The sequence below is a fragment of the Ctenopharyngodon idella genome, chromosome 10 (genome assembly GCF_019924925.1).
Source record: "Ctenopharyngodon idella isolate HZGC_01 chromosome 10, HZGC01, whole genome shotgun sequence".
NCBI lineage: Eukaryota > Metazoa > Chordata > Actinopteri > Cypriniformes > Xenocyprididae > Ctenopharyngodon > Ctenopharyngodon idella.
In genome coordinates this window covers 19602793-19630058 of record NC_067229.1, presented here as the reverse complement: position 1 = coordinate 19630058, position 27266 = coordinate 19602793, and the positions used below count along the sequence as shown (strand labels likewise).

At 35.8% G+C, this 27266-nt stretch overlaps 1 protein-coding gene across 4 annotated transcripts in view; it reads left to right on the top strand.

Annotated features, from left to right (window-relative positions):
- LOC127520432 (E3 ubiquitin-protein ligase RNF123) overlaps nt 1–27266 on the top strand; it is a 169401-nt gene that overhangs the window by 43750 nt on the left and 98385 nt on the right. For 3 of the 4 annotated variants that reach the window (XM_051908496.1, XM_051908495.1, XM_051908497.1), the window contains exons 32-35: nt 1692–1831; nt 4117–4305; nt 8868–8943; nt 12834–12918. In XM_051908496.1, coding sequence (XP_051764456.1) covers nt 1692–1831; nt 4117–4305; nt 8868–8943; nt 12834–12918 — 490 coding nt within the window. Of the gene's footprint in view, nt 1–1691; nt 1832–4116; nt 4306–8867; nt 8944–12833; nt 12919–13246; nt 13843–27266 lie in introns of those variants that run through there. The other variant, XM_051908498.1, reaches the window with a different exon arrangement.

The window sequence follows — 27266 nt, the reverse complement described above, 5'->3', positions numbered from 1 at the left end:
CGCATAAATTGTACCTTTAGGGTTAAAATACCTTGCCACTGGGGTAGAAGTCCCAGGTACACTTTTGTGCACATATAAGATACAAAGAACTGCCTTTGAGGGTAGTACCCCAGTGTTGTGCTGTGTTTTTTTTTTTTTTTACACTTTTTTTTCTGATGGTGTTCGAAACCTGCCAACTCTCACATTCCAGGCTTGCAGAGGAGAGTCTGTAGCAGTGGTGTTCTGAAATGAGGAGCCACATTTTTTAATTTTTTATGAATCAAATGTAAATTCATGTGCATTACTCTTAACGTTGACACATCTTCCTTGTTAAATGAACATTACTTTACATTACATCAAAAAAGAAAAAAAGAAACCAAATACAATTCTATTTTGTAATTTTACATTAACAATGTATTGTAATAAATGTTCTATTTATCAAAACCAAGTCAATCTCATCAAGTTAGTGTTTTAAGCATTTCTACATTCATTCCAAAATAATATCTAAAGGCTGTAACAATTTAAACAATATATTTTATTTGTGTATTTATGTTTTTCTTTTTAATAGTCAACTTAGGCTATTTTGGATCATCAGTCATGCTCCGTAAACACCGTCTGTCACAGACACGAAGATGTATTTTTAATTTCACCAAGCTGATTGCACAAAAAACCCCAGCAGTCATCATGTTTTCAGTCCATTTCAAGTTTGATTTTTGACATGACATAAAGCGGTGATGTCTACCTGGGTGATCTGTTTACTTACTTTTCAATTAGTCTTCCCATTGACGCCATCATTTGTTCATTCAAACTGACGCGTGGAACGTGCACGTCAACAAGAGGCGGGATTTATCACACAAACCAATCATATCCAATCATAACCAGTTACATCCAATCATAGCGCGATGGAGACATTGCCTCCTCTCACGTGACTTTCCCCCATTCATTCTCAATTACCCCCCACAAAACCCACTGCACACTTTAGGGGTCTAATGGTTTTCTATGAGTGGAAAGGGAGGCATGACTCCTGCTGTAACTTTTCCTGCTGGTGTCGCTGTTAGGCAGTGTTCCTTTAGAAATTACGCTCTTTTTAATGTCATAATTTGTAATATTTCTGTTGTTTTATATGTAATATGGATTAATTTCTCATCCTATTTTTTTTTTTTTTTTTTTGAGGAGGCACTGCCTCCCTTGCCTCCTCGGAGGAAACGCCCCTGGTCTGTAGGCCACTGAACCCTGCCCCTGCCTGAACCTTTATTAACACCTCTAGACTCTCATTGTCCAGTTACAGTGATGACACTACATCCTCTTTCAGTTCAACTTCATTCTCCCATAGACTCTTGATTCCCCTTTTTAATATTTTAAAATCATTTCAAACAAATTCCTCTCTTTACCTCTGTATCTGTCTTTGCTCATCCTACCACATGATGTAAGTGATGTCTGGTTTTATTTCTTAGCAAGAATCTCCGGTATTATTATTACATTAAGAGCACTGTATATCCTAAACTTTAGAAGAAAATGCTGGTTTGATCATTGTGGGTACATTGACTGGTCCACATTTTATCTTATACACAAACAGAAGGGCATGGCCTAAATTATTATTTAAGTAGACTATTCATTTTTTTTTTAGTATTATTGTTGTGATACTTAAGATTTACCAAAATAAGATTGGCACACTCTATTGAATAAACATGTTTTTCTCTGATTGGATACAGAGCCCTGTCCATCACTTCTGCTGCAGAGACACATGGCTGAACTCCTTAGTCAAGACAAAGACATGGCTGCCAGTTTTCTCAATAGCGTCTTAAACCAGCTCAACTGGGCCTTTTCCGAATTCATCGGCATGATACAGGAGGTAAGAAACATTTGTCGTCTTATCACTGATCTTCTAATGTGTAAGACAAACAGAAAGTCCCACCCCAAACTCCAGAAGTGTCGACCCACTGAAAAAAAACAGCAACGTATCTGTTTTCTTTTTTCCTTCTTTTTTTTTATTTAATAAATGTACAGCTATGTTTTGTCTTGTTAAATACCAATAAAAAGATTGGGACAAAAAAAAAACACACACACAAAAAAACAGCAGTGTTTTGAGAGAGCCAGAGTAAATGTTTTCTTTAACCAAAACTCACACATCCTTTTTTAAATGATAGAGTTAAATCAGACTCTACTGGTTTAAATCTGTAGGGATCGTTTCCTCCGCCCCACTGATTAGCCATGTAATACTGTAACTTTGCAATAACTCTATCAGAGCCTGTAAATTATTCATAATGACAATGTAATCATGACTGCCACTTGATATTTGAACTGAATTACCATCATCTTGCATTTTCATTGTGAAATGATTCTTTGCATAGTGCAAGTTACTTAGTCTTTAAAATATTCATTAGCTTTTAATTGTGTCGATAAGATGTGCCTAATAACAAGATCTCTGCAACTTTTGAAGAAAATGTGAGTGGTGTTTACATGAAAATATCAACTCCACAATGCAAGGGTGTTGCTAATGCATTCTGGTGTTGCTAGGCACTTGTGAAAATGTTCTGGGTGGTTGCCAGGGCATTGCTGAGGTATTCTGACTGGCTGGTGGTGTGTTCATTGGCAGTTGATATGGTGTTTTGGTCGCTAGCACTTGGTGGGCCATTGCTATGATGTTGTGGGTTGTTCAAAGAGATTTGCTTGGCGGTTACGGGAGTGTTTTGGATGGTTGTCAGGGAGTTGCTAAGGTACAGTTGCTAAGATGTATTGAGTGCTTGTTAGAGTATTATTAGGTGGTTGCTATGGTTTACTTCATGGTTTCTAGGGCATTGTTAGGCAGTTGCTATTCAGTAAGTAAGAATTGTATAAAATTACATTTTAAAATTACAAAAATTACATAAAGTGATAGTATGCCTTTCTTATACCTTGACAAAGGCTACTAGCCGAAACGTTGGTGAATAAACAAGCCTATATGCTTCAGTGAGTGTGCAGTTGTTTCCCTTTAACTAGTATGCCTTTCTTTAACAAGCCCCATGATTTGAGGTATCATTCATGTTTGTTGCTCAAACACAGATACAGTCTACATTAAATTTATGTATAACCAAAGCTTAAAACTTAAGATGACATAAAACGCTATTCTTTTGCTCCCTTGCAAGCACTGGTATTTCCTTCAGGAAATGCAAATGTATTTTACCTTGCACTCCATTCACCCTTTTAACAACTTCATCCAGCTGCACACTAATTTGATAATTTGGACACCATGGACACAACCTTTTGGGAAGAGTAGCTCTCCAGCCCCTCCCGTGGTAGGGTCATTACTAAACGCAGGCTTTGGAGTCTCAGGGGGAAATAGAGAAGAAAGCAAAACCTCCCTGATCTATAATGGCGGTGAATTAAACCTCAGACGTGAAAGCACTTTCTCACCAGGCATTCTCCTCTACTCTTAAATCAGTGTCTTTCAGGAGAGCTGAAAAGCTGAAACTCTGCTTATTGCAGATTGGATTGTGATTCGTATGCTACTTTGCCTGGAGGTTGACTGGCTCTTAGCAGCACCTTTCATCTGCGATGATCCAGGAATTAAGAGGCAGCGGTCTCCAGGGGAATTTGTGATGTGTTTACTGCCTCAGTTTCAGTGAGCGCTAAATTGGAATGAAGGGTAGGTGCAGGAAAGAATCTGATGAGAATGTCTAAGCATCAAGAAACTGGTTTTGTGCAGTACTTAAGTACTTAAGTTTTATGTCTAAGGAAATGAAGAATCAAATGTGTATGGTATGCTTATGAAAAACTCACTGACATCATGCTAGATTGTTGAGGGGTTTTACAAAGCATTACTATGCAGTTGTTCTGAGTGGTTTTTAACATGTTGCTATGCAGACACTAGGGTGTGCTGGGTAGTTGCAGAGGGGTTGCTGGGTGGATGCCAAATGGATGCAGGGGGATAGTTGGGGGGTTGCTGGGTGGTTGCAGGAGTATTCTGGGTCCTTAGTGAAAAGAGCCCACAGTCTTATCCTCAGTGTATTGCTGTTATTGTAAGTTGACTGTCAATGGGTCTTTTGTTTCATCATTCCGTGCAATAATGCAGTCCCATCGCAACAGTCTCATAATGTCTATTTTGACTTGGTGCATCTTTTTATTGTCTCTTCATGTCTTCATTTTTTTCCCTGTCAGATCCAACAGGCAGCCGAGCGACCTGAGAGGAATTTCGTGGACACACGGCAGTTAAAGGTGTGCGCGACCTGTTTTGACCTCTCTGTCAGTCTGTTACGGGTTCTGGAGATGACTATCACTCTAGTGCCAGAAATATTCCTGGACTGGACCCGCCCCTCCGCTGAGCTGCTGCTACGCCGATTGGCTCAGGTGAGCGTGATTGACAGCTGAGATGTGTTCTGAAGATGCTGTTCTAAATTATACAGCAACATTCAAAACTTGCAAAAGTGCAAAGTGAAGTGAAATTCATTTTATGTTCACCATTAAGATTTTTCTCTGCAGTTTTATGTAGAACTCTGAGTTAATGATCCTGTTTGAAGCAATTGCACTTGCTATTAAACATAAGATTTTTTTTATTTTCTCAGACTAAAGCAGTGCACAGCAAAACCTAAATTAACAATGTTGAGAAAATGTATGAACCTCCAACATTCTGCTTCAAAGGGGTCATATCATAAAAAAAGCTAATTTTTATCTTGAAATAAGAGGTCAGTGTACTATGTAGACAACTAACTAGACTAGTTAGTCTACTGTTTGTGTAGACAAAGATGTCAGAAACTGCCTTTCCAGTCCAGTGTTATTTTAGTATTATATTCTATTATATATTTATTAATTAATAATTTGAATTTTAGTTTGTTTTAATCATTTTATGTGCTTTTGCCATTTCTCTTTAGTTTTACCGTATTATTATTTTTTTTCAGTTAATTGACAAGGTTAGAGTTGTCAAAAGTACCGACTTCGGTAGCTAGTCGGTACTGAAATTTAAAAAATATGACGCTTTGAGCGCTGTTGAGTGGATTCGTAAACACCTCTGATTGGCCATTGTGTTCACAGCTCATCGGATATGTCTGTGCTTGGCTTCAGTGATCAACGCTGTAAAAACGTTGTAAATAATCATCAATGAAGCTCTTCACCGAGCACTTACACAGATACACATGGGAGTGTTTGAAAGCCTGCTTCAAACAATTCACACCAAACTTTTTCAACATGAAGTCAAGACATTAAGGATACTAAATTGCGGACGGATATTGGATATCTCAAACGGATTGAGGCAACGTATTTATGGCGAAAAAAGGGAAACAGGAAGTGTGTTATAACTTCTGCAAACATTAACTAATTTTGATGAAACTTCAGCTGTGTGTTCATTGTAGGAGGCTGATTACATGGATGAGACTATTGTGAGTCAAAGCCATAGTGCCCCCAACTGGCAACAGGAAGTGTGTCAATTTCAAAATGCTTTGAAATCGCCTTCTTATTTTTACCCAATTGACTTCAAACTTCATCAGAATAATGTCAAGACAGATGTAGATGTGTGAAAGGATTCTTGATATCTTAAATGCTTTTGCCATGGCAACACATCAAACTTTTATAATATTCTTGGGTGTTTATAAGGCTCTTAGCATACTTCAAATTACATGAAACTCAACATAGATGTCAAAGTTGTTGGCCAGTAGACATGGGCAAAGCCTTAGGAATGGGCGGGGAGGAGGGGCTCTACAGCGCCACCCTTTTGACAAAAGTTGGGGGGGTTAGTCTTACCTACAGTCACCAAGCTCAGTACATATATTGTTCTCATCAAGCTGGACAACTTTCTAATTTACAGTCATTAGCTCTGACCAACAGGAAGTCAGATATTTTGGTTTGAATGTTGATTTTTTTTTTGTTTTTAAGTACTGCTCATAGGAGATTCATGTAATCACCACCAAACTCGGTCAACATGAAACAAAGACACTGAAGTTGCTAAATTGCAAACGATTATAGGACGTCTTGAACAGTGTTGCCATGGCGAGGGATTAAAGTAATGACAAAAAGGGAAAAGAGGAAGTGTCTCATATCGTGTAAAATCATTGTTTGATTTAAATGAAATTACGATTGTATGTTGCCCACCATGCACAGGTTTCCTTAAGCTGCGGTGGTGCCGGGGCTTGGGCCCGTCATCGGTGCTTGCAGCTATATTTTCAGTTTAAAATTGCCAAAAATAATTTTAATAGTTTGAGTTTTTGTTAACAATATCAACACTGTTTCAGTCCATTCTGACTATTTATCGCAACTAAACAAAAGAAATTGTCAAGATTATGACATCACAACCATGAGCTCATTAACCCATGACAGCCTTCATTTACATAGAAACATATGAACATATAGCCAGTATGTGAGGTTAGCCAATCAGAGATAATTTAGATTTAGAGGTCTTAGATTTAGAGGTACAGTATCACAAACTCTGTGGCGAGTTCTGTGTGAGGTATTGCAATGTTTTTTTTTTTTGTCTTTTTTTTGTCTTTGTCCATCGTTGTACTTGATTTGCATTTATTCTTTTAGTGAATTGGGTGCTTCAGCAGTGGAGATATCATGTGAAAAACAAGGCTATCAATGGACACAATTCGTTCTTTGTGAATTCCCCCCAAAATGTTATTAAATTATAGAGTATAAGCAATTTAAAGCATAAAGTGTCACAGCTCAGCAGCGCAAAGAATCTGTAATGGATGGAAGCTAATGGTCTAGGTTTATTGATCCATAAATGATGTCATTTTATTAAACCGTGAAAGTTCTTACAAGGGTGATGGGGAAGAGAACAGTCATAGCAAAAGGATGAAAGCCATGATGCTTTTCACATTTATGGGCACAGTTTTTTGATAGGAGTGTGTGTTTATTGACAATGTATGTGGCGCCACAAATAGTGCACACTTTGGTCTCCCATTACTTAACACAATTAAAGGCACAAATCTCTTGTTTCTTATTTATTTATTTTTTGTTTATGCACATGATTTTCTATGGCATTGGGTGATGAAACATAAATCATCTTATTTTGTTTTCTTAATTTTACACATTTTAGTGTTGACTACACTATCTCAGTTATTCAACCCTGTTACCCAAGTTGTTGGAACAAAAATATCTTAAATTATAGGAAATATAAGTTCTTCAATAACAAAAATTAATGTTTGGTGCCAAATTACCTAGCCCCTGCTGAATGACAGTTCAATTTAAGCTAAATCTGTAGTTTTGCAGCCCTGTTACCCATTCTGGCATGGTTTTTTTTTCTTCCTATATTTGATTTGAATCATAAAAATCAGGGTTTTGAACTGTATCTACAGTTCAAATATTATATAAGACCTTATATAATATTTAATAATTTCTCTTAATTATCATTACATCTTGAGGTTAATTATCATTTAACATTTAATATTTTCAGAAGGTTACGTGCCTCCTTTTTAACAGATTCTGTTTTATACTCTATTCATGGAAAGTGGCATGCAAATGAGGAGCAAGTGTATATTGTTCTCAGGGCCACTGCATGTTTTCAAGGCCTCAATTACAGAGGAGACAGCTTTGAAAGTGTATTTTCTGCTGGGTTTATCACTCTGTGCTTACGTGGGCTCTATTCCCAGCAGAGTGTCCATTCACCTGCGGCTTGTAATCAGGCTTTAACTGAAGCACACCTGTGAGCACAGCAGGCGTCCACATGTCCTTGAAGAGCAGAACCCATCCATTTAGATTTGTTCCTGTCCCTGAAGGATTTATCCTATCTTTGAATACAATTACATGCGTTGTGCTATAGTAAACGTCAACAAATTGGCACCTGACAGCTTGGTACCTCTGAATTAAATTCTTGGCCGCAGGATGTTGAGCTCAAGAGGTGTGCTAAAGAAGTGAAGGGAATAATTATTGCAGTCTGGTCACTTTGATTTATGACCAGATGTGTTTGAAACTGAATCAAGTGAAATCTGTTGATATTAAAGGAAAAGTTCACCCAAAAATGTGAATTTTGTCACTTAGTCACCCTCATGTCATTACAAACCTATATGGCTTCGGTTTCTCCTGCAGAACACAAAGTAAAATATTGTGAAGAATGTTCATACAATGAAAATCAGTAGGGACTAATGTTTTGTTTTGTTGAACCCCATTTATTTTCTTTGTATGGACATTCTATATTTTTTGTTTGTTTGCTTTGTGTTGTTTTGTCTTGTTTTATTTTTATTTTGCTTTCCTTCGTTTTGTTTTGTTGTTTCATCTTTTGTTGTTTCATCATTTTGTTTTTGCTTTGCTTTGCTTCATTTTGCTTTGTGTTGTGTTATTTAATCTTTTGTGTTTTGTTTTTTGTTTTGTGTTGTTTAATCTTGTTTGGGGTAGTTGTGGCCTAATGGTTAGATAGTCAGACTGGTAACCTGAAGGTTGCGGGTTCAATTCTTAATACCGGCAGGAAATGACTGAGGTGCCTCTGAACATGGCCCCTAACCCCTAATCGCTCCCCGGTTGCCATAGCAAAAATGGCTACCCACTGCTCCGGGTGTGTGTGTCCACAGTTTGCACTATGTGTGTGTTCACTGCTCATTATTCCTAATGTGTGTGTGTACACTAACTTGGATGGGTTGAATGCAGATGACAGATTCTGAGTATGGGTTACCATACTTGTACTTCACGTTATGTTGTGTCGTTACTTTTGTTTTTGTTTTGCTTTGCTTTCTTTGTTTCATTTTGTGTTGTGTTTGTTTCATATTGTTTTCTGTTTTTATTTTGTTTTGTCTTGTGTTGTTTCATCTTGGTTTTGTTTTTGCTTAACTTTGCTTTGCTTTGTATTGTTTCATCTTGTTTTGTGTTTTTTTTTTTTTTTGGGTGAACTGTTTCTTTATTTAGGAGAAATGTCTCATCTCTGTTTTTTTATATATATATACAACATTTTGGTTTGAAATTATTTTTATTTTTTTATTTGCCTGCAGCTCCTGAACCAAGTGTTAAATCGAGTTACAGCTGAAAGAAACCTGTTTGACAGGGTGGTCAACTTGCGCCTCCCAGGTAATTTTAACCAATTTCCTTCTTATGTAAGAAACAATAATGCACCTACATTAATGCAAATAGAAGCATTGAACTTGAACTGCATGCATTAGTACGCACTTGAGGATGCACTTGAATACAATTATATTTCTGAAACGCTTAGTGTGCTGTGCTGAATTTAAACCTCTAAGGTATTTTGGTTCGTCCTTGATCGTGTCCCCTGTAAGCTGAAATATGATTTGATGTAATCCAACAGTCAACTTTTCACTTGTTCCTTTTTTATAGCAGCTTGTTTCAAGTCCCAGAACAAATAAAAAGTAATTTGATAAGCATTTTGGAATGATGTTAGATGAATAGGTCAAGAGATTTCACGGCAAGTTTGTATGAAAGCATAAACCAATTAAGGAGCATACTGAAACCATCATCAGGCTAGTTTTTCATCCTTGACACTGTAGAACGTTACATTTATAATAAATGAGTTTAGGGTCATGTTGTTACCTGAACTTTACCCCTAGATTGCCAAACAGAGCAGCGTAGCTTTCAGTGCATTTTAAAGTTGTTATTAGATGGCACATTTTGATGCATGTCACTGTGGTCATTCAGTGACCTACTATCCTACTAAAGTGCTGTTTAGTGGCTTTAATAGATTTAGTTTTTTCATCACTCTATGAGTTCTTCAGTCGTATTCACATTTTTATGATTTTCATTTTTTAGGGGGTTATGTAAGTCCATCAATGAAATTCAGAGTAAATTTGCTATGAAAGCATTAAGCTGTCCCTGGAAAAGTCAAACGCAATGGCCTTTTTTCTTTATAGCAAGACTTCTCCTTGCAGTGCTTCAGAAAATTGCTTTGCAGAAAGAAAATTAACTAAAACTGAAATCACTTGAAATAGGCTTTTTCTTTGGAAAGTCATTTTCTTCCTACCTAAATAAGAAAATTACATCATGCATACCTCATTTTTTTACTTACCCAACCAAAAGCACCCCCCCAACCTGGGGTTGAACAACTTCAGATTTTTAAAGTCGAAATGTATGTGTTTTTGTCTCATATATATGTCATAATATAGTTAAGCAATATCACACGAGTAATGAGGGCAAGGAGGGCAATATCACACGAGTGCTGTCCCGAATAGCACAACGACAAATGTGATGTTGATTTTAAAACATTTTTATACAACATTTTAGTAAATAAGAATTTTAATATTGGGTTATATTTTAGACACAATATTGTCAGCTTTTGCTCAATTTTGCCATCGAAAATATTACCTATAAAGCCAGAGCAGACCTGTTGTGCATCCCTGTTGTGCAACACACAGCAGTGTTTCCTTTCTGAATGAATATGCATTTTGAGTGAATCAATCGGGTGAACCAATGATTCAATGGCCTGATTCAACGAATTGAATGAATGAACAACTGAATGAGCCCTATCATACACCTAGCACAATGTGGCGTCAGGCGCGACACAAGTGTTTTTTGCTAGTTTCAGCCCGACGCAGTTATCATTTTCATGTCCTGCGCCATATTGTTTGAATTAGCAAATGCATTTGTGCCCATTTATGTGCCCATTGGCGTGCTGGTCTGAAAACAAGGTGTGTACAGGCGCATTGTTGTTGGCACGTTACTATTTTGAGGCAACTGAAATAGACTGCGCCATTGACCAACAAAAACCAGGTCTAAAGTCAATCGCGCAATATTTGTTTTGTTATTTAACGCACGTACACTCTGCTTATTACACACACAGGGACGCGCAGCAGCACACAAACGTTTATTAAAATTAATTTAAAAATAAAAGGATTACAATGTAAAAGATTACTATTATGTGCATAAAAATAAAAATGCTTTGGTGGAATCCGGCTTTTCCTGTAGATGGTCTGCTCGCTTTAATCTCGCGCACGAGCAGATCCGTTTCCTCACTAGAGAGGCGTTCAGTTTTTCTGCTTGCAAATTCCGCCTTGTAATTTGCGAATCCACTATGGCGCGAGTGCAACTGGCTTTTAAAGGGAATGGGAGATGAGACTCTGATTGGTTTATTGCACATTAAATTGTACGACCAAAGCACACCTGATTACTCATTAAGAGAATAGGAACAAGCCTTTTAGACCATGCGCCGGGCCGGGCTGCCTACCATTTTTCCCATCGTTAAACTAGCAAAAGTGGAGTGCTTAGATTGTTAAAATAGGGCCCAAAGACATTTACCGCCACCTACTGGCAGTTTTAGAGTATATTTTCATTAAAATATATTTTCATATTTTCATATTAATAAAAAAATAAATAAAAAATAGTTCACCCAAAAATGAAAATTCTGTCATCATTTACTCACCCTCAAGCCTAAAAGTTTGTTTAATAAATTCTATGTTGAATCAAATAAAATACTTTTTTCTAAAGCTACTTTTTGTGATGCTTTTGTCATTTAACACAATAATGACTTTAAATCATCTTTTGGGGGTAATTTCTCAACCAAATTTAATGTGCGATTAGATTAGTTAATCACCACATTGTGTATTTAAAGGGTTAGTTCACCCAAAAATGAAAATTCTGTCATTAATTACTCACCCTCATTTCATTCCACACCCGTAAGCCCTTCGTTCATCTTCAAAACACAAATTAAGACATTTTGATGAAATCCGAGAGCTCTCTGACTCCTCAATAGACAGCAATTTAATTACCACTGTCAAGGTCCAGAAAAGTACTAAAGACATTGTTAAAATAGTCAACGTGACTACAGTGGTTCAACCTTAATTTTATGAAGCGACGAGAATACTTTTTGTGCGCAAAAACAAAACAAAAATAACGACTTTGTTCAACAATCTCTTCTTTTTCCTGTCAGTCTCCTTACGCAGTTGACGCAGTAAGCACAGTGCAAAGCTTCTGTGTTTTGCATCAGAATGCCAACTCATTATTGACTCACGTGATCAGCTTTGGCTAATATTGAGCTGTTTATGTGTGTGTGTATGAATATTAATACAATACATATATATGAAACATCATTTTAAATTTATATTTACATATTTAAATATTTACAGTTTGTAGTAGAGTTGTCAAAAGTAGCGACTTCGATACCTAGTTGGTACTGAAATTGTAAAAATGTGACACTTTGAGCGCTGTTGAGCGTATTCGTAAACACCTCTGATTGGCTATTCTGTTCATGGCTCATCAGATATGTCTGTGATTGGCTGTCTGTGATCAACACTGTAAAAACGTTGTAAATAGTCATCAATGATGCTCTTCACCAAGTGTTTACACAGATACACACGGGAGCGTTTGAAAGCATCTATCGCGGACAAGTCCGCTGATAGACGGCTGCTTTCAAATGCTCCCGCTCCCGCTTTCAAAAACACTTTCAAATTCAAAACCCTTCTGTGTGCTTTCAGACGCTGCCGTGCGTTGATCATTGTAGCCAATCACAGACATATCCGATGAACGCATCAACACAATGGCCAATCAGAGGTGTTTACAAATCCCCTCAACAGCCCTCAAAGCGTCACATTTTTAAAATTTAAGTACAGATAGGTACCGAAGTCAGTACTTTTGACAACTCTAGTTTGTAGTTAATTAATTAAAATGACAATTGTTGGGAGTTAAAGAAAGATAAACAGTCATTATTAAATCTTATGTATATAAAAACAATTAAAATAAAATCATTATTATTTGAGTGAAGTGTAAACTGCACCTCTAGCATCAAAGAGAATAGCAAAGAAGATCATTTTCAAACAAAATTCCCAAACACTGCCCCCTTCTTTCTTTGGTCAGACAAACAGAGAGTTTGAGTCAGTGCTGTGTTGGGCTGATTAGGATTTTTGATTACATATTTTATGTATTTAATCAGAACCAGATCTGTTTTTGTTATAAAACATAAAACAAAAAGTAATTACCTGAACCACTAAAAAAACCTTGTTTTATTTTCTGTTTAGGCCTGGAGAGTGTTGATCACTATCCCATCCTAGTGGCTGTTACAGGGATATTAGTGCGCATTCTGGTCGACTCCAATAAACAAGGGTGAGTTTATGGCTTTGTATTTCTTTATTTTTCCATCTGTATTATGGGATTTCCATATTTATGGGCATGCTTACTGATGTAGACTGGGAAAAACGCATTAAAGTAATATATGGTCGTGCTGTCCAGTCCTGCATTGTAGTTTTCTACAAACCAAGCGTCTATTTTGCTTGTGTCTGTCTGGATTTGGTCTATGGGACTCCATGTCTTGTGTTTCTGGTTCAAGAGCTGTTTTCCTTTTCAAAGAGCACATTTGTTGTGAAGAAATGGGCACATGGCAGAGGTTTGTGTGTCTTGGCATGAGTCTGTGTGCCTTTGCTCTGTGTTCCAGAGGCAATCGACAGTTAATTGCATGTTCTGCTGCCTGAGGGAAGTCTGACACCCGTGTCCCTGTTGTGTGTCTGTGGGTCAGAGAAACAGGATTCAGGACAGAACCTGTCCTGTGGGGAGGTGAAATGTAATAACGAGCTCCTGTTGAAAGAAAGGAGACTTCTGAGAGAACAAAGAAAGGACAAACGGGGTCTCCAACTCATCACTGTTGCTCTCATGATTTTTTTTTTTAAAGCTGGATATTTTTTTTGTAGTTGTGGCATTTGAAATTATTTCACTATAGGCTGAAGTTTTATGGCAATTTTGTTCTGGCTTTTTTTTTTTTTTTTTTTTTAAGCTTAATAGCATTGTGACTAATGACAAGTAATTTTTGCATATATTTTCTATCAGAATGCACACTACCATACTTCCTAATAATTTATGCACCAGGAAATTCATTGAATTGATCAAAAGTGACAGTAAAGCCATTTATAATGTTACAAAAGGTTTTTGTTTTAAATAAATGCTGTTCTTTTAAACATTGTATTCATCAAAGAATCCTGAATAAAGGATCACAGTTTCCACAAAAATATGAAGCAGCACAACTTTTTATTGATAATTATCATAAATGTTTATTGAGAAGCAAATCATCATACTAGAATGATTTCTGAAGGATCATGTGACACTGCAGACTGGAGTAATGATGCTGAAAATTCAGCTTTGATCACAGGAATAAATCACATTTTAAAATATTTTACAATAGAAGACAGTTACTTTAAAATGTAATAATATTTTACAATATTAATGTTTTTACTGTATTTTTGATCAAATAAATGCAGCCTTGGTGAACAGAAGTACTAAAGGAATAGGGTGATGGACGGAGACGGAATATGAGATGGACGGAAAAATATATTTCAATGCTTTTGCGTTCGCTCACAAAACTTTTGTGTTCTTTGTGAGCAGGCACAAGGTTTCTCAGGGGGAACGCAAAAAAATTTGCGAGCAAATGCAAAGTTTCTTAGGGAAACGCAAAACATTTGCGAGCGCACGCAAAAGCATTGAAATATATTTTTTTCCTCCCATCTCATATTTTTTCCTTCACAGTGTCCCTTTAGGGGCTTTATACATAAGAGACTTCTTTCAAAAACAACAAAAAAATCCTGCTGACACCAAACTTTTGAGAGGAAGTGTATATGGAGATAATATTCTACTGTGGATGGAACTGGCCAGCAAGAAACAGTAAAAAACTAACCAAAGTTTGCGACTAAAATGTTGCCACTCTTATATTGTCCTTATTAAACTTAATATTTCAACTCTGTTATGTTAAAATATATCTATATATATTTTTAACAGACAAAAATGTTGTTAATTTTTCACAAAGCACAAGAATATGGACTTTAAAAAGTGGTTTGTTGCAAAAGTATTTTCAAGCTAAGGCTGTTATTTGGTTTTTTAACCCTGTAACATTCAACCCCAAAACATTTTGAATGTTACAGGGTTGACAACAGCAGCAATCCGTGACTTTCGAACCTTGGCCCTTTCACCCCCTTCCCTTGTCGGGGAAAGCAGTAAACTCAGCCTAAAATCAGCCTAGCTTACCGCTACCTTTGAGAAATGCCAAAAGCAAACATCAGAGTGAGCATGAGAGTTATCACCAAGATCAAACAAAAAGTAATAAAATTCAAATCTCATTACAAATAACTGCATCATTGGTGTTTATTTAGGGGCAATATGGTGACAATTGACCACAAAACCAACAAAATTTAATGTAAGCCGATGCATGACAGCACTCAGACCAAAGCACGTTAGTGACGGGCACTTCTGCATCATCAGTGAACAGCGATCGTGGCATTTTTGAATCCACCACCACAAAGAAGCAATGCTGATAATAAGTCATATCATCAGACTGACACAATTAAACTTATGATTTGGGAAAAATGTAACTATTGTGCATAATTACAGCAAATGTGCATGGTAGAGTTGTCAAAAGTACCGACTTCGGTACCTAGTCGGTAGTGAAATTTTAAAAATGTGACGCTTTGAGCGCTGTTGAGCGGATTCATAAACTCTTCTGATTGGCCATTGTGTTGATGCGCTCATCGTATATCTGATTGCCGTCAATGATCAACGCTTCAAAAATGTTGTAAATAGTCATCAATGAAGCTCTTCACTGAGCGCTTACACAGATACACACATTAGCATTTGAAAGCAACGCTCCCATGTGTTGATCATTGTAGCCAATCACAGACGAGCACGTCAACACAATGGCCAATCAGAGGTGTTTACGAATTCGCTCAACAGCGCTCAAAGCGTCACATTTTTAAAATTTCAGTACCGATTGGTACCAAAGTCGATACTTTTGACAACTCTAGTGCATGGTCGCTAAGTTAGTAAATTTACAGACTGACTAGTAATTCTGCAAAATAAGTGTTTTCACAAATAAAGTTTAACATTCATAAAACAGTAGCAGCAGCGGCCAGAATAAAATCAGTCACGTAACCTATTAGATTTTAAATAACTTTCCCAAACAGCAAACAATTCCAGCAGTAAAGCTTTAGCTTGATTGATGCTGCCCTGTGCTTAATTGCTGGGGTTGGAATGCTTTGAAAAACTGGCTTTCTGCACAAAATTAAGCTCTGGTGTAGGTCTTCCTTTTTCAATGAACTCCTTTTTTTTTTTTTTTTTTTTTTTTTTCAAAAAGTTAAACTTGAAAACTACGTGGATGATAAATTAGCAGCGATGTCCTCCTCATTAATGTTGCTGCAGTTTCCATTGTGAATAGCGCTAGCTATTTTATCAGCCATTTTATTTTTCCGTTCACGTTCCCCACAGCAGGTGGAACGCGTCATAACGTTGGAAATAACAAGGCCCACCCATTTAGAGGAACGATATGATTGGTCAATTTTCTTGCCATTTGAAAAAAGCTTTACTTTTTAAATTATTATTTTAAAGTTTGGAAATATTATTTTTATAATAGTTTAGGCCCTCTCTGTGGGCCTAGAGGGCCCTGACGGTTCCTCAGTTAAGAATAAACCTGTTTAGAATTTAAAAAAGTTTAGAATTTAATTAAAGTTGACAGGTTTATTGTCAACCCTGTTACGTTTAAAATGTTAAAATTTGAGGTTGAATGTTCGAATGTCACCTTCGAACTACCATTATTGGTTGTGGCTCTGGGACTCAGCCTTCAGCCTTCATTTATTCTGTTCAGTCCGATGAGGTCAGACGTCCACGAGACAAAAAATATGAACACACTGAAGAGCTACTTTATAGTAGAAACTGAAGTTGTAATTCTCACTGAAAGAGACACTGACACTGTTTTTCATGTTTAATACTGTAAAGCTGCTGCTTTTAAATGGGAGATCAAATGAAATTTTCGTTTTTTTTAGCTTTTTTTTTCATTTAGTTAGGTTTCTGGCGTGTCTGCCAGCTTAGAAAAGCTGAAAATAAAACATGCTGCCAGTTTTTTATGGGCTGTCTGAGTCTGAAACTGTGTCATCTATCGAGCTGTGCCAATTTGCAGCCAATTTCTACCTAGATAGCTAGCTATTTGAATAAGACCACCTCCGAGCAATATAGGGAGTCTTTAAAAAAAAAAAAAAATTCTGCTTGTGTGTTTCTTTTGTTTAATGCTAGCACCAACACCAACATCTGAGGTAGTAGCATAAAGTAGGAGTGTCTAATGTTAATTTTCATACATGAGGTAATAGCTTAGATGTGTGCTAACATTTATTTTCATAGGAAATTGTGAGTGTAACAATCCACAATACGGTTGACTAATGTAATTCGTATGTTAGCTTGGATCTGAATGATGAATTTGCTGTTATCAACAGTCTAAATTGACGTATAAGAGTTCATCAAGACTGTATAGGGGTTCATCTGTTATTTGGCAAATGGGCACTTGGAGTTTGTGTGTATGTATGTTAGTATGTGTGTTAGTATATTTAGCTGTGGCAGTGTTGTCACTAATGTAGAATGTTTTCTCAGTTTGCCGTATGTGCTACGGTGGACCGTTAGACTAGACGATTTACTGTCTGCTTACTGGTACAGAGGTACGTCATCTTTGTGTAAGAACCTCCGTTTGCATATTTAAGTGTATAGTGCCCTAATAGTAGTGACTTCGGATTTCTGTGAAATAGTTATTTTGTTCAAAATACATTACTTTGTGAAAAGGCTTTGTGTTGGGAATGGCGAGGGGTGTTAACAGCCTGCAACTGCATGTGATTCAAGGCCATTAGCACTCCCCACGGAAGAGAGGGGTGGGGTGAGCAGTAGCTCATTATCATTTAAAGAGACATGCACTGAAACGAGTCGCTCTGATCAGAGCTGTTTTTGAAAAGGAAAAAAGGGTGTTGTTTTACATGACTATTGAGGAATTTGTTACATTTCATGAAGAATCATACCAACTTGTGGAAAATGGGCATCCCATGTCCCCTTTAAACAGTCTGTTGTATAACATACATAAACATGACATGACTTGCAAACATCCACATCTCTATAATCAGATGCTTTCTTAACTGTTGTTTTCTCACTGCTGTCATTTTTGTTGTGTTTATTTTGTTATTGAGTGGAAAGCACGTAGCACATATTTACATATTCATCTAAACGTTGCTTAGTGCCGGGATGTTCACAAACTGTATACCGCCGCTCATGTATTTCAAACATCTTTTTACCCGAAAAGTGAAGAACAAAAAAGAACTTTGCCGTAAGTTTTTCTGGGCCTTTACTGAGATTGGAAGTTCTTGATTTTTATAAATAAATAAACAAATAAATACAATTTATTAAAATACCATTTATAAATAAAAGCTTAGCAAATGGCAGTATTTCTTGAGAATGAGCTATTATACTTTCTCATGACTCGCGAATAGCATAGTGAATAGTGTAATTATACAAATTAGGACAGACTCTGCATTTTCTTATCGTACTTTAAAAGCAAGAAAAAAAGTATTGCACATCCTTTCAAAATACATGTCTATCAGAAATGTATTTTTGAAATGCAGCACTGATATTTGTGTTGGTCATGAAATAATGAATTATACCAGAGATAACAAGGATCATGACTGGATTTGAAGGAAGCTTCTGAGGATATTAAAAGGATATTCCTGCATGTTCCTGGAATCTGATTAAGCTGTCTATAGATATGGGCACTGGACAGGCTTTTTATGGCATCTCTCTTGAACTTTCCAAACCTGTGATCAGTTATGTTCCCCAGATGCTTTGAACTTCCTAGACACACAAATGAGTTTGGAAACGGATCTCTGGAAGAATAATGAATTGTTCTGAGATCTGATTCCCGGAAAAGCCTGATAGATGGCTCTCTATCATGGAAGACCTGATTGTCTCAGTGTCAGCATTGAGCAGATGTTTAACACTTCACAAGCTTGAGAAGGAAGGGTTCTGTGGAAACATTCATTTTATGTGCATGAATCCAGAATGAATCAATGCTTTAGAGATAACAAGAGACATATAGTGTAGTAAAATGCAAGCAATTTTAAATGGTTTCTGGCAATAAAACAGGAACTGCATCTATTAAAAGCTTCACCGTGGGTTTATCATATTTTAATTTAAAGATAATCAGGCCACTGATTTCTTGTTTTGATATCATTATTGCATTCTCGCTGGTTTGAGGGTTTGACTGCTGCTACTCTTGTTCATTATTCATTATTTATTCATAGCTTAATGCATAAATAATAGCTTAAATCAGACCTTTTTTTGTTGTTAATAAAGCATAAAAAAACAAAACAGTGAAGGAAATTGTTGCTAATACAATGCTATATCAGACATGTACAAATGCTATATCAGATATGTACAAACCCGATTCCAAAAACGTTGGGACACTGTACAAATTGTGAATAAAAAAGGAATGCAATGATGTGGAAGTTTCAAATTTCAATATTTTATTCAGAATACAACATAGATGACATATCAAATGTTTAAACTGAGAAAATGTATCATTTTAAGGGAAAAATAAGTTGATTTTAAATTTCATGGCATCAACACATCTCAAAAAAGTTGGGACAAGGCCATGTTTACCACTGTGTGGCATCCCCTCTTCTTTTTATAACAGTCTGCAAACGTCTGGGGACTGAGGAGACAAGTTGCTCAAGTTTAGGAATAGGAATGTTGTCCCATTCTTGTCTAATACAGGCTTCTAGTTGCTCAACTGTCTTTGGTCTTCTTTGTCACATCTTCCTCTTTATGATGCGCCAAATGTTTTCTATGGGTGAAAGATCTGGACTGCAGGCTGGCCATTTCAGTACCCGGATCCTTCTTCTACACAGCCATGATGTTGTAATTGATGCAGTATGTGGTCTGGCATTGTCATGTTGGAAAATGCAAGGTCTTCCCTGAAAGAGACGACGTCTGGATGGGAGCATATGTTGTTCTAGAACTTGGATATACCTTTCAGCATTGATGGTGCCTTTCCAGATGTGTAAGCTGCCCATGCCACACGCACTCATACAACCCCATACCATCAGAGATGCAGGCTTCTGAACTGAGTGCTGATAACAACTTGGGTTGTCCTTGTCCTCTTTAGTCCGGATGACATGGCGTCCCAGTTTTCCAAAAAGAACTTCAAATTTTGATTCGTCTGACCACAGAACAGTTTTCCACTTTGCCACAGTCCATTTTAAATGAGCCTTCGCCCAGAGAAAACGCCTGCGCTTCTGGATCATGTTTAGATATGGCTTCTTTTTTGACCTATAGAGTTTTAGCCGGCAACGGCGAATGTTACGGTGGATTGTGTTCACCGACAATGTTTTCTGGAAGTATTCCTGAGCCCATGTTGTGATTTCAATTACAGTACCATTCCTGTATGTGATGCAGTGCCGTCTAAGGGCCCGAAGATCACGGGCATCCAGTATGGTTTTCCGGCCTTGACCCTTACGTACAGAGATTGTTCCAGATTCTCTGAATCTTTGGATGATATTATGCACTGTAGATGATGATAACTTCAAACTCTTTGCAATTTTTCTCTGAGAAACTCCTTTCTGATATTGCTCCACTATTTTTCACCACAGCATTGGGGGAATTGGTGATCCTCTGCCCATCTTGACTTCTGAGAGACACTGCCACTCTGAAAGGCTCTTTTTATACCCAATCATGTTGCCAATTGACCTAATAAGTTGCAAATTGGTCCTCCAGCTGTTCCTTATATGTACATTTAACTTTTCCGGCCTCTTATTGCTACCTGTCTTAACTTTTTTGGAATGTGTAGCTCTCATGAAATCCAAAATGAGCCAAAATATGGCATGACATTTCAAAATGTCTCACTTTCAACATTTGATATGTTATCTATGTTCTATTGTGAATAAAATATAAGTTTATAAGATTTGTAAATTATTGCATTCCTTTTTTATTCACAATTTGTACAGTGTCCCAACTTTTTTGGAATCGGGTTTGTACAGTATGTCAACATTTTTAGTCTGAAACTAATTATCTGCAAAATCAGTTACAAGTAGTGCCGTGAATATTCCGTATCATAGCAACAAAGCGACTCAACTGAAAAAAACGCTGCGCTGCCGAAGCACTTTCAAGCGCTTACAGATAGGCGTTTTCAGCAGAGCGTCTAGCGTTTTCAGCTGGCTAAAAACGCTTTGGTGGACACACGGCCTTAGGGGAGGGGCCATGTTTGGTGGCTCCAGCGCGTCATCGAGCCAACGTTTTAGCCCCGCCCAAAAAATCCTGAACACAGAATTGGTGAAAAACTGTTTAACGGTCTAACTCCACAATTCAGTACTACATAGTTCACAGTCTTTGTAATGTGTTTCAGCAATACATTTGTAACATTTAGAAACAATTCTCAGAATTGACTTTACATGGACTTTAAAGAATAAAATTCTATTTGAAATGGTTTTAGACAGGATATCATGATGCTCACAATAGAATATAGTACAGTATATAGTATATAAAATAATACATTATGATAAAATGTACATTTTCATGTAGAAAAATATATAGAATTAACATATACAGAAATAAAGTATGTCTAATTCATCATTACTATTTTCTTTAGAGGCATATACCTCACAAAAGTGAATATACAAATCTTTTTTTTTGTTCTAATTTCTAGCCATAATACATAAATACAGTTCTCGCCTTATTTTTATTTATTTATTTATTTATTTGGATATTTCATGATATATTTAATTGTCTCTTCATATTTTTTATTTAGTTTTTGAAACATTACATTTGCATTTTTTTATTTTTACATAAATGCATTTCTCACCTTTTGTATACTTGTAGGGACACATTAAATTGCATGTTTATACATATATCCATATATACGTGTGTGTATATGTGTGTGTGTGTATATATATATATATATATCCCTCCTTAATTTTACCTGAGAATGAATTATGTAATGCAAATCTTTGCAGATCTTTAGGACCGTCTGGGCTGCTTTACATTTTTTGTACTGTTGCACTGTTGCCCACAGCAACTATAATTACCCAGCATGCTGTTCTCTGCAGAGCTGTGGTGTTCTCTTATCTTCTCAAGATGGTCTAGCTTCTCTCTCCACATGCTCCGATAAGACCTGACCTTTTTCGTTGAATGTCACCAGTCTTCTTCTACTTGTTTCAGAAGGTCCTATAAGGTCTTTTTATAAGGTCGAACTAACCCTGTACATACACTGGAAAGAGACGCTGAGTTTGTCAGGTCACTTGTGTTTACAGGTGAACATGTGAGATTGTGTCTTGAGAAGATGACCTTTCCAAACTTGATATAAATGCAACACCTCAGGTAAAAGCTATGGCAAAAAACAACCTTTTTCCGTGAGCGTTTAGAAGTGTGCAGCATGTCTGTTTTTATTTTTCTTGTTCTTAAATCGCTAATGGTTTGTTCTGACTTGAAAGCCTTGATAACCCAGTTTGTTCATAGATATCATATGTTCAGAGATATTGCATTATGATTGGCAAGAATTGCAATGAGAGGACCATGCTTTTATGGCCGACAACTTTGCTTTCAGTTTGATTTATGCAGGAAAACCAGGTTTGGAAACAGTGTAGTCTGACTTGTTATAAATGACTCTTATTAGTTGTTTAATTGAAATGAATGAGTCAAAAAGACTCTGTTTGAATCAATTTAATGACTTGCTTGCTTTTTAGTCTATTCAGTGAACTGCCTTTAACTTCTAATTAATTCTTCAGAAAAAAACAACAACATTTAACTAAAAATGTTGTTGTTGTTTGGTTTACTTAAGTCAAATATTTTTTATTACCAAATATTCTTTAATTTGGACCTATTGTTATTGGAATTAAGGATGGTTAAGTAAAATCAGAATCATTAAATAACTTATGAATCTCATCCCTACAGAAAACCCCATCTTATTTCACCCTAAATATATAGAGGGCAGAAAATAGCCTCTGAAACACCTTTGTTATCATCAGATGGTAAATGGGGAACAAACTGAACTGCTGCTAAATTTGGCATATTATATCCGGCACAAATTCGCTAATGAGAAAATAATTGGTGTGACACCTGGCACCTTCCCTCTTCCTTGACTTCCTTCAGAAATCTACACTTGCTCGAGGTGTGGGGATGTTGTCATGGTTTGTTCCTACTTTATTTCTATTCTATTGAAATATCCAATTTAAAAAATGTGGACTGAGCTCATTTACTTTATCTGAATGCATGTCATGCATGTTTTGATATGCAAGTGTGCAACTTGTAATTTTTTTTTTGGTCCACAAATTTCATTTCAAGCATAGAAAATCAACCTTGAAATTAAAAGCAACCATTTTGAATGACTTAAGGTTACTGGTCCCTGATTAAACATTTCGTAGTTTATTTAATGTAGAGTTCTCTGATTAAGTTGCATTAGCATTTACATGTTAAATTCACAAACCAGAGGCTTTAATTTTATATATATATTTTTTTGCCCTAAAAAAACCTCCCATCTCATTGAGGATCAGGTGATGTCAGAAGAAAACTTGAGATATTTTTTACTGGTTGTATCACTTTTCAGAAGTTGATACACAACTTTGTTTGTTTGTTTATTTATTTATTTATTTATTTAACACACCATACTTCTTATTAACATTTCCTTGCATTTTATAACATACCTGTACATACATATACCGTCTGTTGTTTATTTTTGTAAATTGTGTTTTTTATATATATATATATATATATATATTAGTTTTTGTATATTTTTATATAGCACTGTTTGTGCTTTGGAAGCTTCTGTCACCAAAACAAATTCCTTGTATGTGTAAACATAGCTAGCAATAAAGCTCTTTCTGATTCTGATATGATATTATTCTTCAATAAAACAATAAGCCACATAAGGACAGTGATTTTAAAAACTGTTTGTTTTTACTGAGTAAACATTTTATAATAATCAGAATTTAATAATAATAATCAGAAGTAGCATTTTATAATAATGAAAATGCAATAATCAGAAAAAAAACATTTAATAATGCTCAGAATTGAATAATAATCATAAACTATAACAATCATGATGTAATAATAATTAAAATAAACATTTTATAATAAGAATAAACACTATTTAGTAATTAAAATGTAGTAATAATAATCAGAATAAACATTTTACACATTTTATATAATCAGAATGTAATAAACAATAAAAATGTTTTAATAGTCAGAATTTAATCATAATCAGAAATAGCCTTTTGTAATAATGGAAATGCAATAATCAGAATGAACATTTCATAATGATTAGAATGTATTAATAATCAGAAAAAACATTTTATAATAAGAATACACATTTCATAATAATCAGAATGTAATAATAATCAGAATAAACATTTTATAATTTTCAGAATATAATAATCAGAATAATCATTTTATAATGATTAGAATGTAATAATACTCAGAAATAGCATTTTATAAAAATCAGAATGCAGTAATCTAAATAAATGTAACAGTAATCAAAATGTAATAATTAGAATAAACATTTTATAATGATTAGAATGTAGTAATCATAATACATTTCATAATAAAGATGTAATAATCAGAATAACAATCAGAACAAACATTTTGTTGTAAGAATAAACATTTTGTAACATTTTGTAACATTTTTTTAATGATTAGAATGTAGTAATCATAATACACATTTTATAATAATCAAAATGTAACAGTAATGAGAACAACTTTTTTTTTTTTTTTTTTTTTTTTCCCATCAAGTGTGTTTTTTGTATAAATATTCCAGTAACATATTTAACAATGACCACTGTTTTGGTTGTGATTTGTCTGCTAAACACTCTCAATTTAACATCAGTTATGATTACATAATGGTGTGACCATTAAGTGCATGACTAATGGAATTTAAACATATGTAGGGGAAATGAATGTTAGATCTCGTGTATAATAGTGCCAGGTTTGGCACAGCCCAGTCATGACACTCTCAATACTAACCTTTACTATCAGGTCAGTTCTCTCAGCAATTGGGATCCCTAATTTATGTCCAATTAGTTCTTCAAATCTCCTGTCATCTCCTCCAAACTGCCTGTAATTTTCCACAATAACCAAAGAGCTTTGTGGGACCTCTGCCAAGTTCCTCGGGTGGGGTTGGTCCAGCATCCCTCCGCTTTTAGTGTAGAGTGAAGGAACCACATTGAGCCACACCAACAAACAAACCCATTCCAAACCTGTACGACTTACAGTACTTACTTCTGTGGAACACAAAAGAAGGTATTTTGAAAAATGTCTTTTGGAAGCAGTTAAAATTGACTTCCTGAAGGGTTTAAAGTTGCTCTCCAGTTCTGCTCATCATCTTGTTAAAAACGAAGAAAATTATGGTAAACGATGACATTTCTATCACGATAATAGAAAAGAATTGCGTTAATGAGCTGTACATTGTATCCTGTCCTTCATAGGTCACTTAAAACGGTTCTCTTGAGGTCATAAAGCATCCCAGGGCACTTAACTTAAAAAATAAGGAGTGTTACCTTGGTATCGACCTTGGTCTTTGGGATAAATTTCCCCCAAAGGTCCATTAAGACCTTTTCTAATAATCTCTTCAATGTGAATTACCTCTCTTACATCATCTTCTGTCCACCTCCAAATAGCATAATGGTGATGGACTGTCACAGTATTGTCCATAGGTGGAGGTCAATAGAAGTTTAAAAAGTTCTGTGGCTGTACCATGGTACAGTTATGATATGATGATAAAATCATGGTAAGTGGTGTTTTTGGTGGCCACTTTAGCACTGGCAAGTTATACCGTGTAAGGGTCCATCCACACAGAACACGTTTTGCATTTTTTTTAAAGTAGCATTTTTATAACAATTAATGCTTTTCTGATGATGCAGTTTGACTCTATTAGTGTATATTTTGTACACAAAACCTGGATATGCAACAACAGGTAAACATGTCAGCAGTGTGACATTTCACCATGGAACTATTGGAATATCATTTTCGATCGTGATTGAATCAGTCGACAAAAATATTGATACAAAGACGCACACTTGAAATATTGATTCAGTATTGTGAGGAAAAAGAAGTGTTGGCAATTTCTAAGTTAGCTTAACCATTAGCCACTGAGTTTCTCCTTTTATAATTATTAACTAAAAGCAACACATATAATATCTTTAAGGATATTTTAAAAAGTAGATGTCATGAACATGTCCTGTGTGAGACATAGGAAAAGTCAGGTAAAGACGTCCGTCTGCTCATATTTACAATGAAATACAATGAAAGACAGTTATATCATGGTACTGAATGATTAACATGTTTATATGCCTTTGTACTTGCATGATAGCCCAAGTTACTTCAGAGAAAATCATGATATTACCATGGTATATATCCACTAGGGGTGTAGTGATACACAAACATGATGGTTCGGTATTGAAGTCACGGTTTGGTACGGGTTCGGTACAGCAGGGGGGAGAAAACTAAACATAAAAAAAAAAAAAAAAACTATCTCAGCTAATGGTGTAAACTATATACAGGGGGCCCTTTCTTGCACATTACTATAATGTTAAAGATTACAATTAACAACAGAGCCAAAATGATTAAATTCAGTTACTGATATAAGAATCAACACTTCAATCAATCTAATTAAAATTATTTTTCATTTTTTCTACTCCAATTCATTTTTGAAATATATTAATTTACACAGTTACGGTCATAACTTATTTTCATAATTACTAATTACTAACATTACTAACTGGTAAAGTAAATGTAATGAATATATAAGCTAATATAGTGCATATATTTAGTGAAATGTTCCCTCTAGAGTTAATTTCTTTAGTGAACTATCATGTTGTGGACACTAAATGACTTTCCTGAGGTAAATGTAATGCCATGTGAGATATTATTCTCAAGCTGTTTATGTCTCTGCGGTTAAAACACTGGTCGAGAGATTACATGTAAACATATCTATGCATAGATCGTTTGTTCTTCTTCTTCTCTGCTTTTTCCTGTTGTGGCGGTTAGCAAACAGCGTTGCATTACCGCGCGCATCCCCTTCTGGATTGGAGTGTGGATCGCCTGTGACCGACTGTATTCGTCGTCTGACTATATGCACTGAACTGTGACGGTTCAGGACGAATACATGTACCGTTACACCATATAATATCCACAACTCCATTATATTAGCATGGTACTAACATGGTGCTTTATCCCTGGTACTTTTTTGTTAGCGTAAAGTTCTACACCAATAATTGAGCTAGGAATATAATGAAATACCCATGCTTTGATGTTAATATGCTGCCTGAAAATAAAGCACATGGCAGATAAAGAGGCATTAGCATCATTAGCATCATTTCATCTAGTATAACCTTTATGTGGTGACTGTGTTTGTTTTGACAGTCTTGCATTCGTTAGTGGCTCATTCACATGCTGGGCTTGATGAAGCAGAGCCAAAAGTGTGTCAGTTCGCCACTTTTTAATTAGCCCATTTCTCCTTTTGCCCACTGACAAAAGCTAAGAGAGGACAAAGCAAAGCAGCATTAACGCTGGCTTCACCCTTCATTAACTAAAGTGTCAGACATGTTCTTCTCTGCAGCTGGTGCAACAAAAACAGCCAAAAAGGGTTCTCCATAGATGACGCTAATGCTTCAGTTCCTTATTTAGCA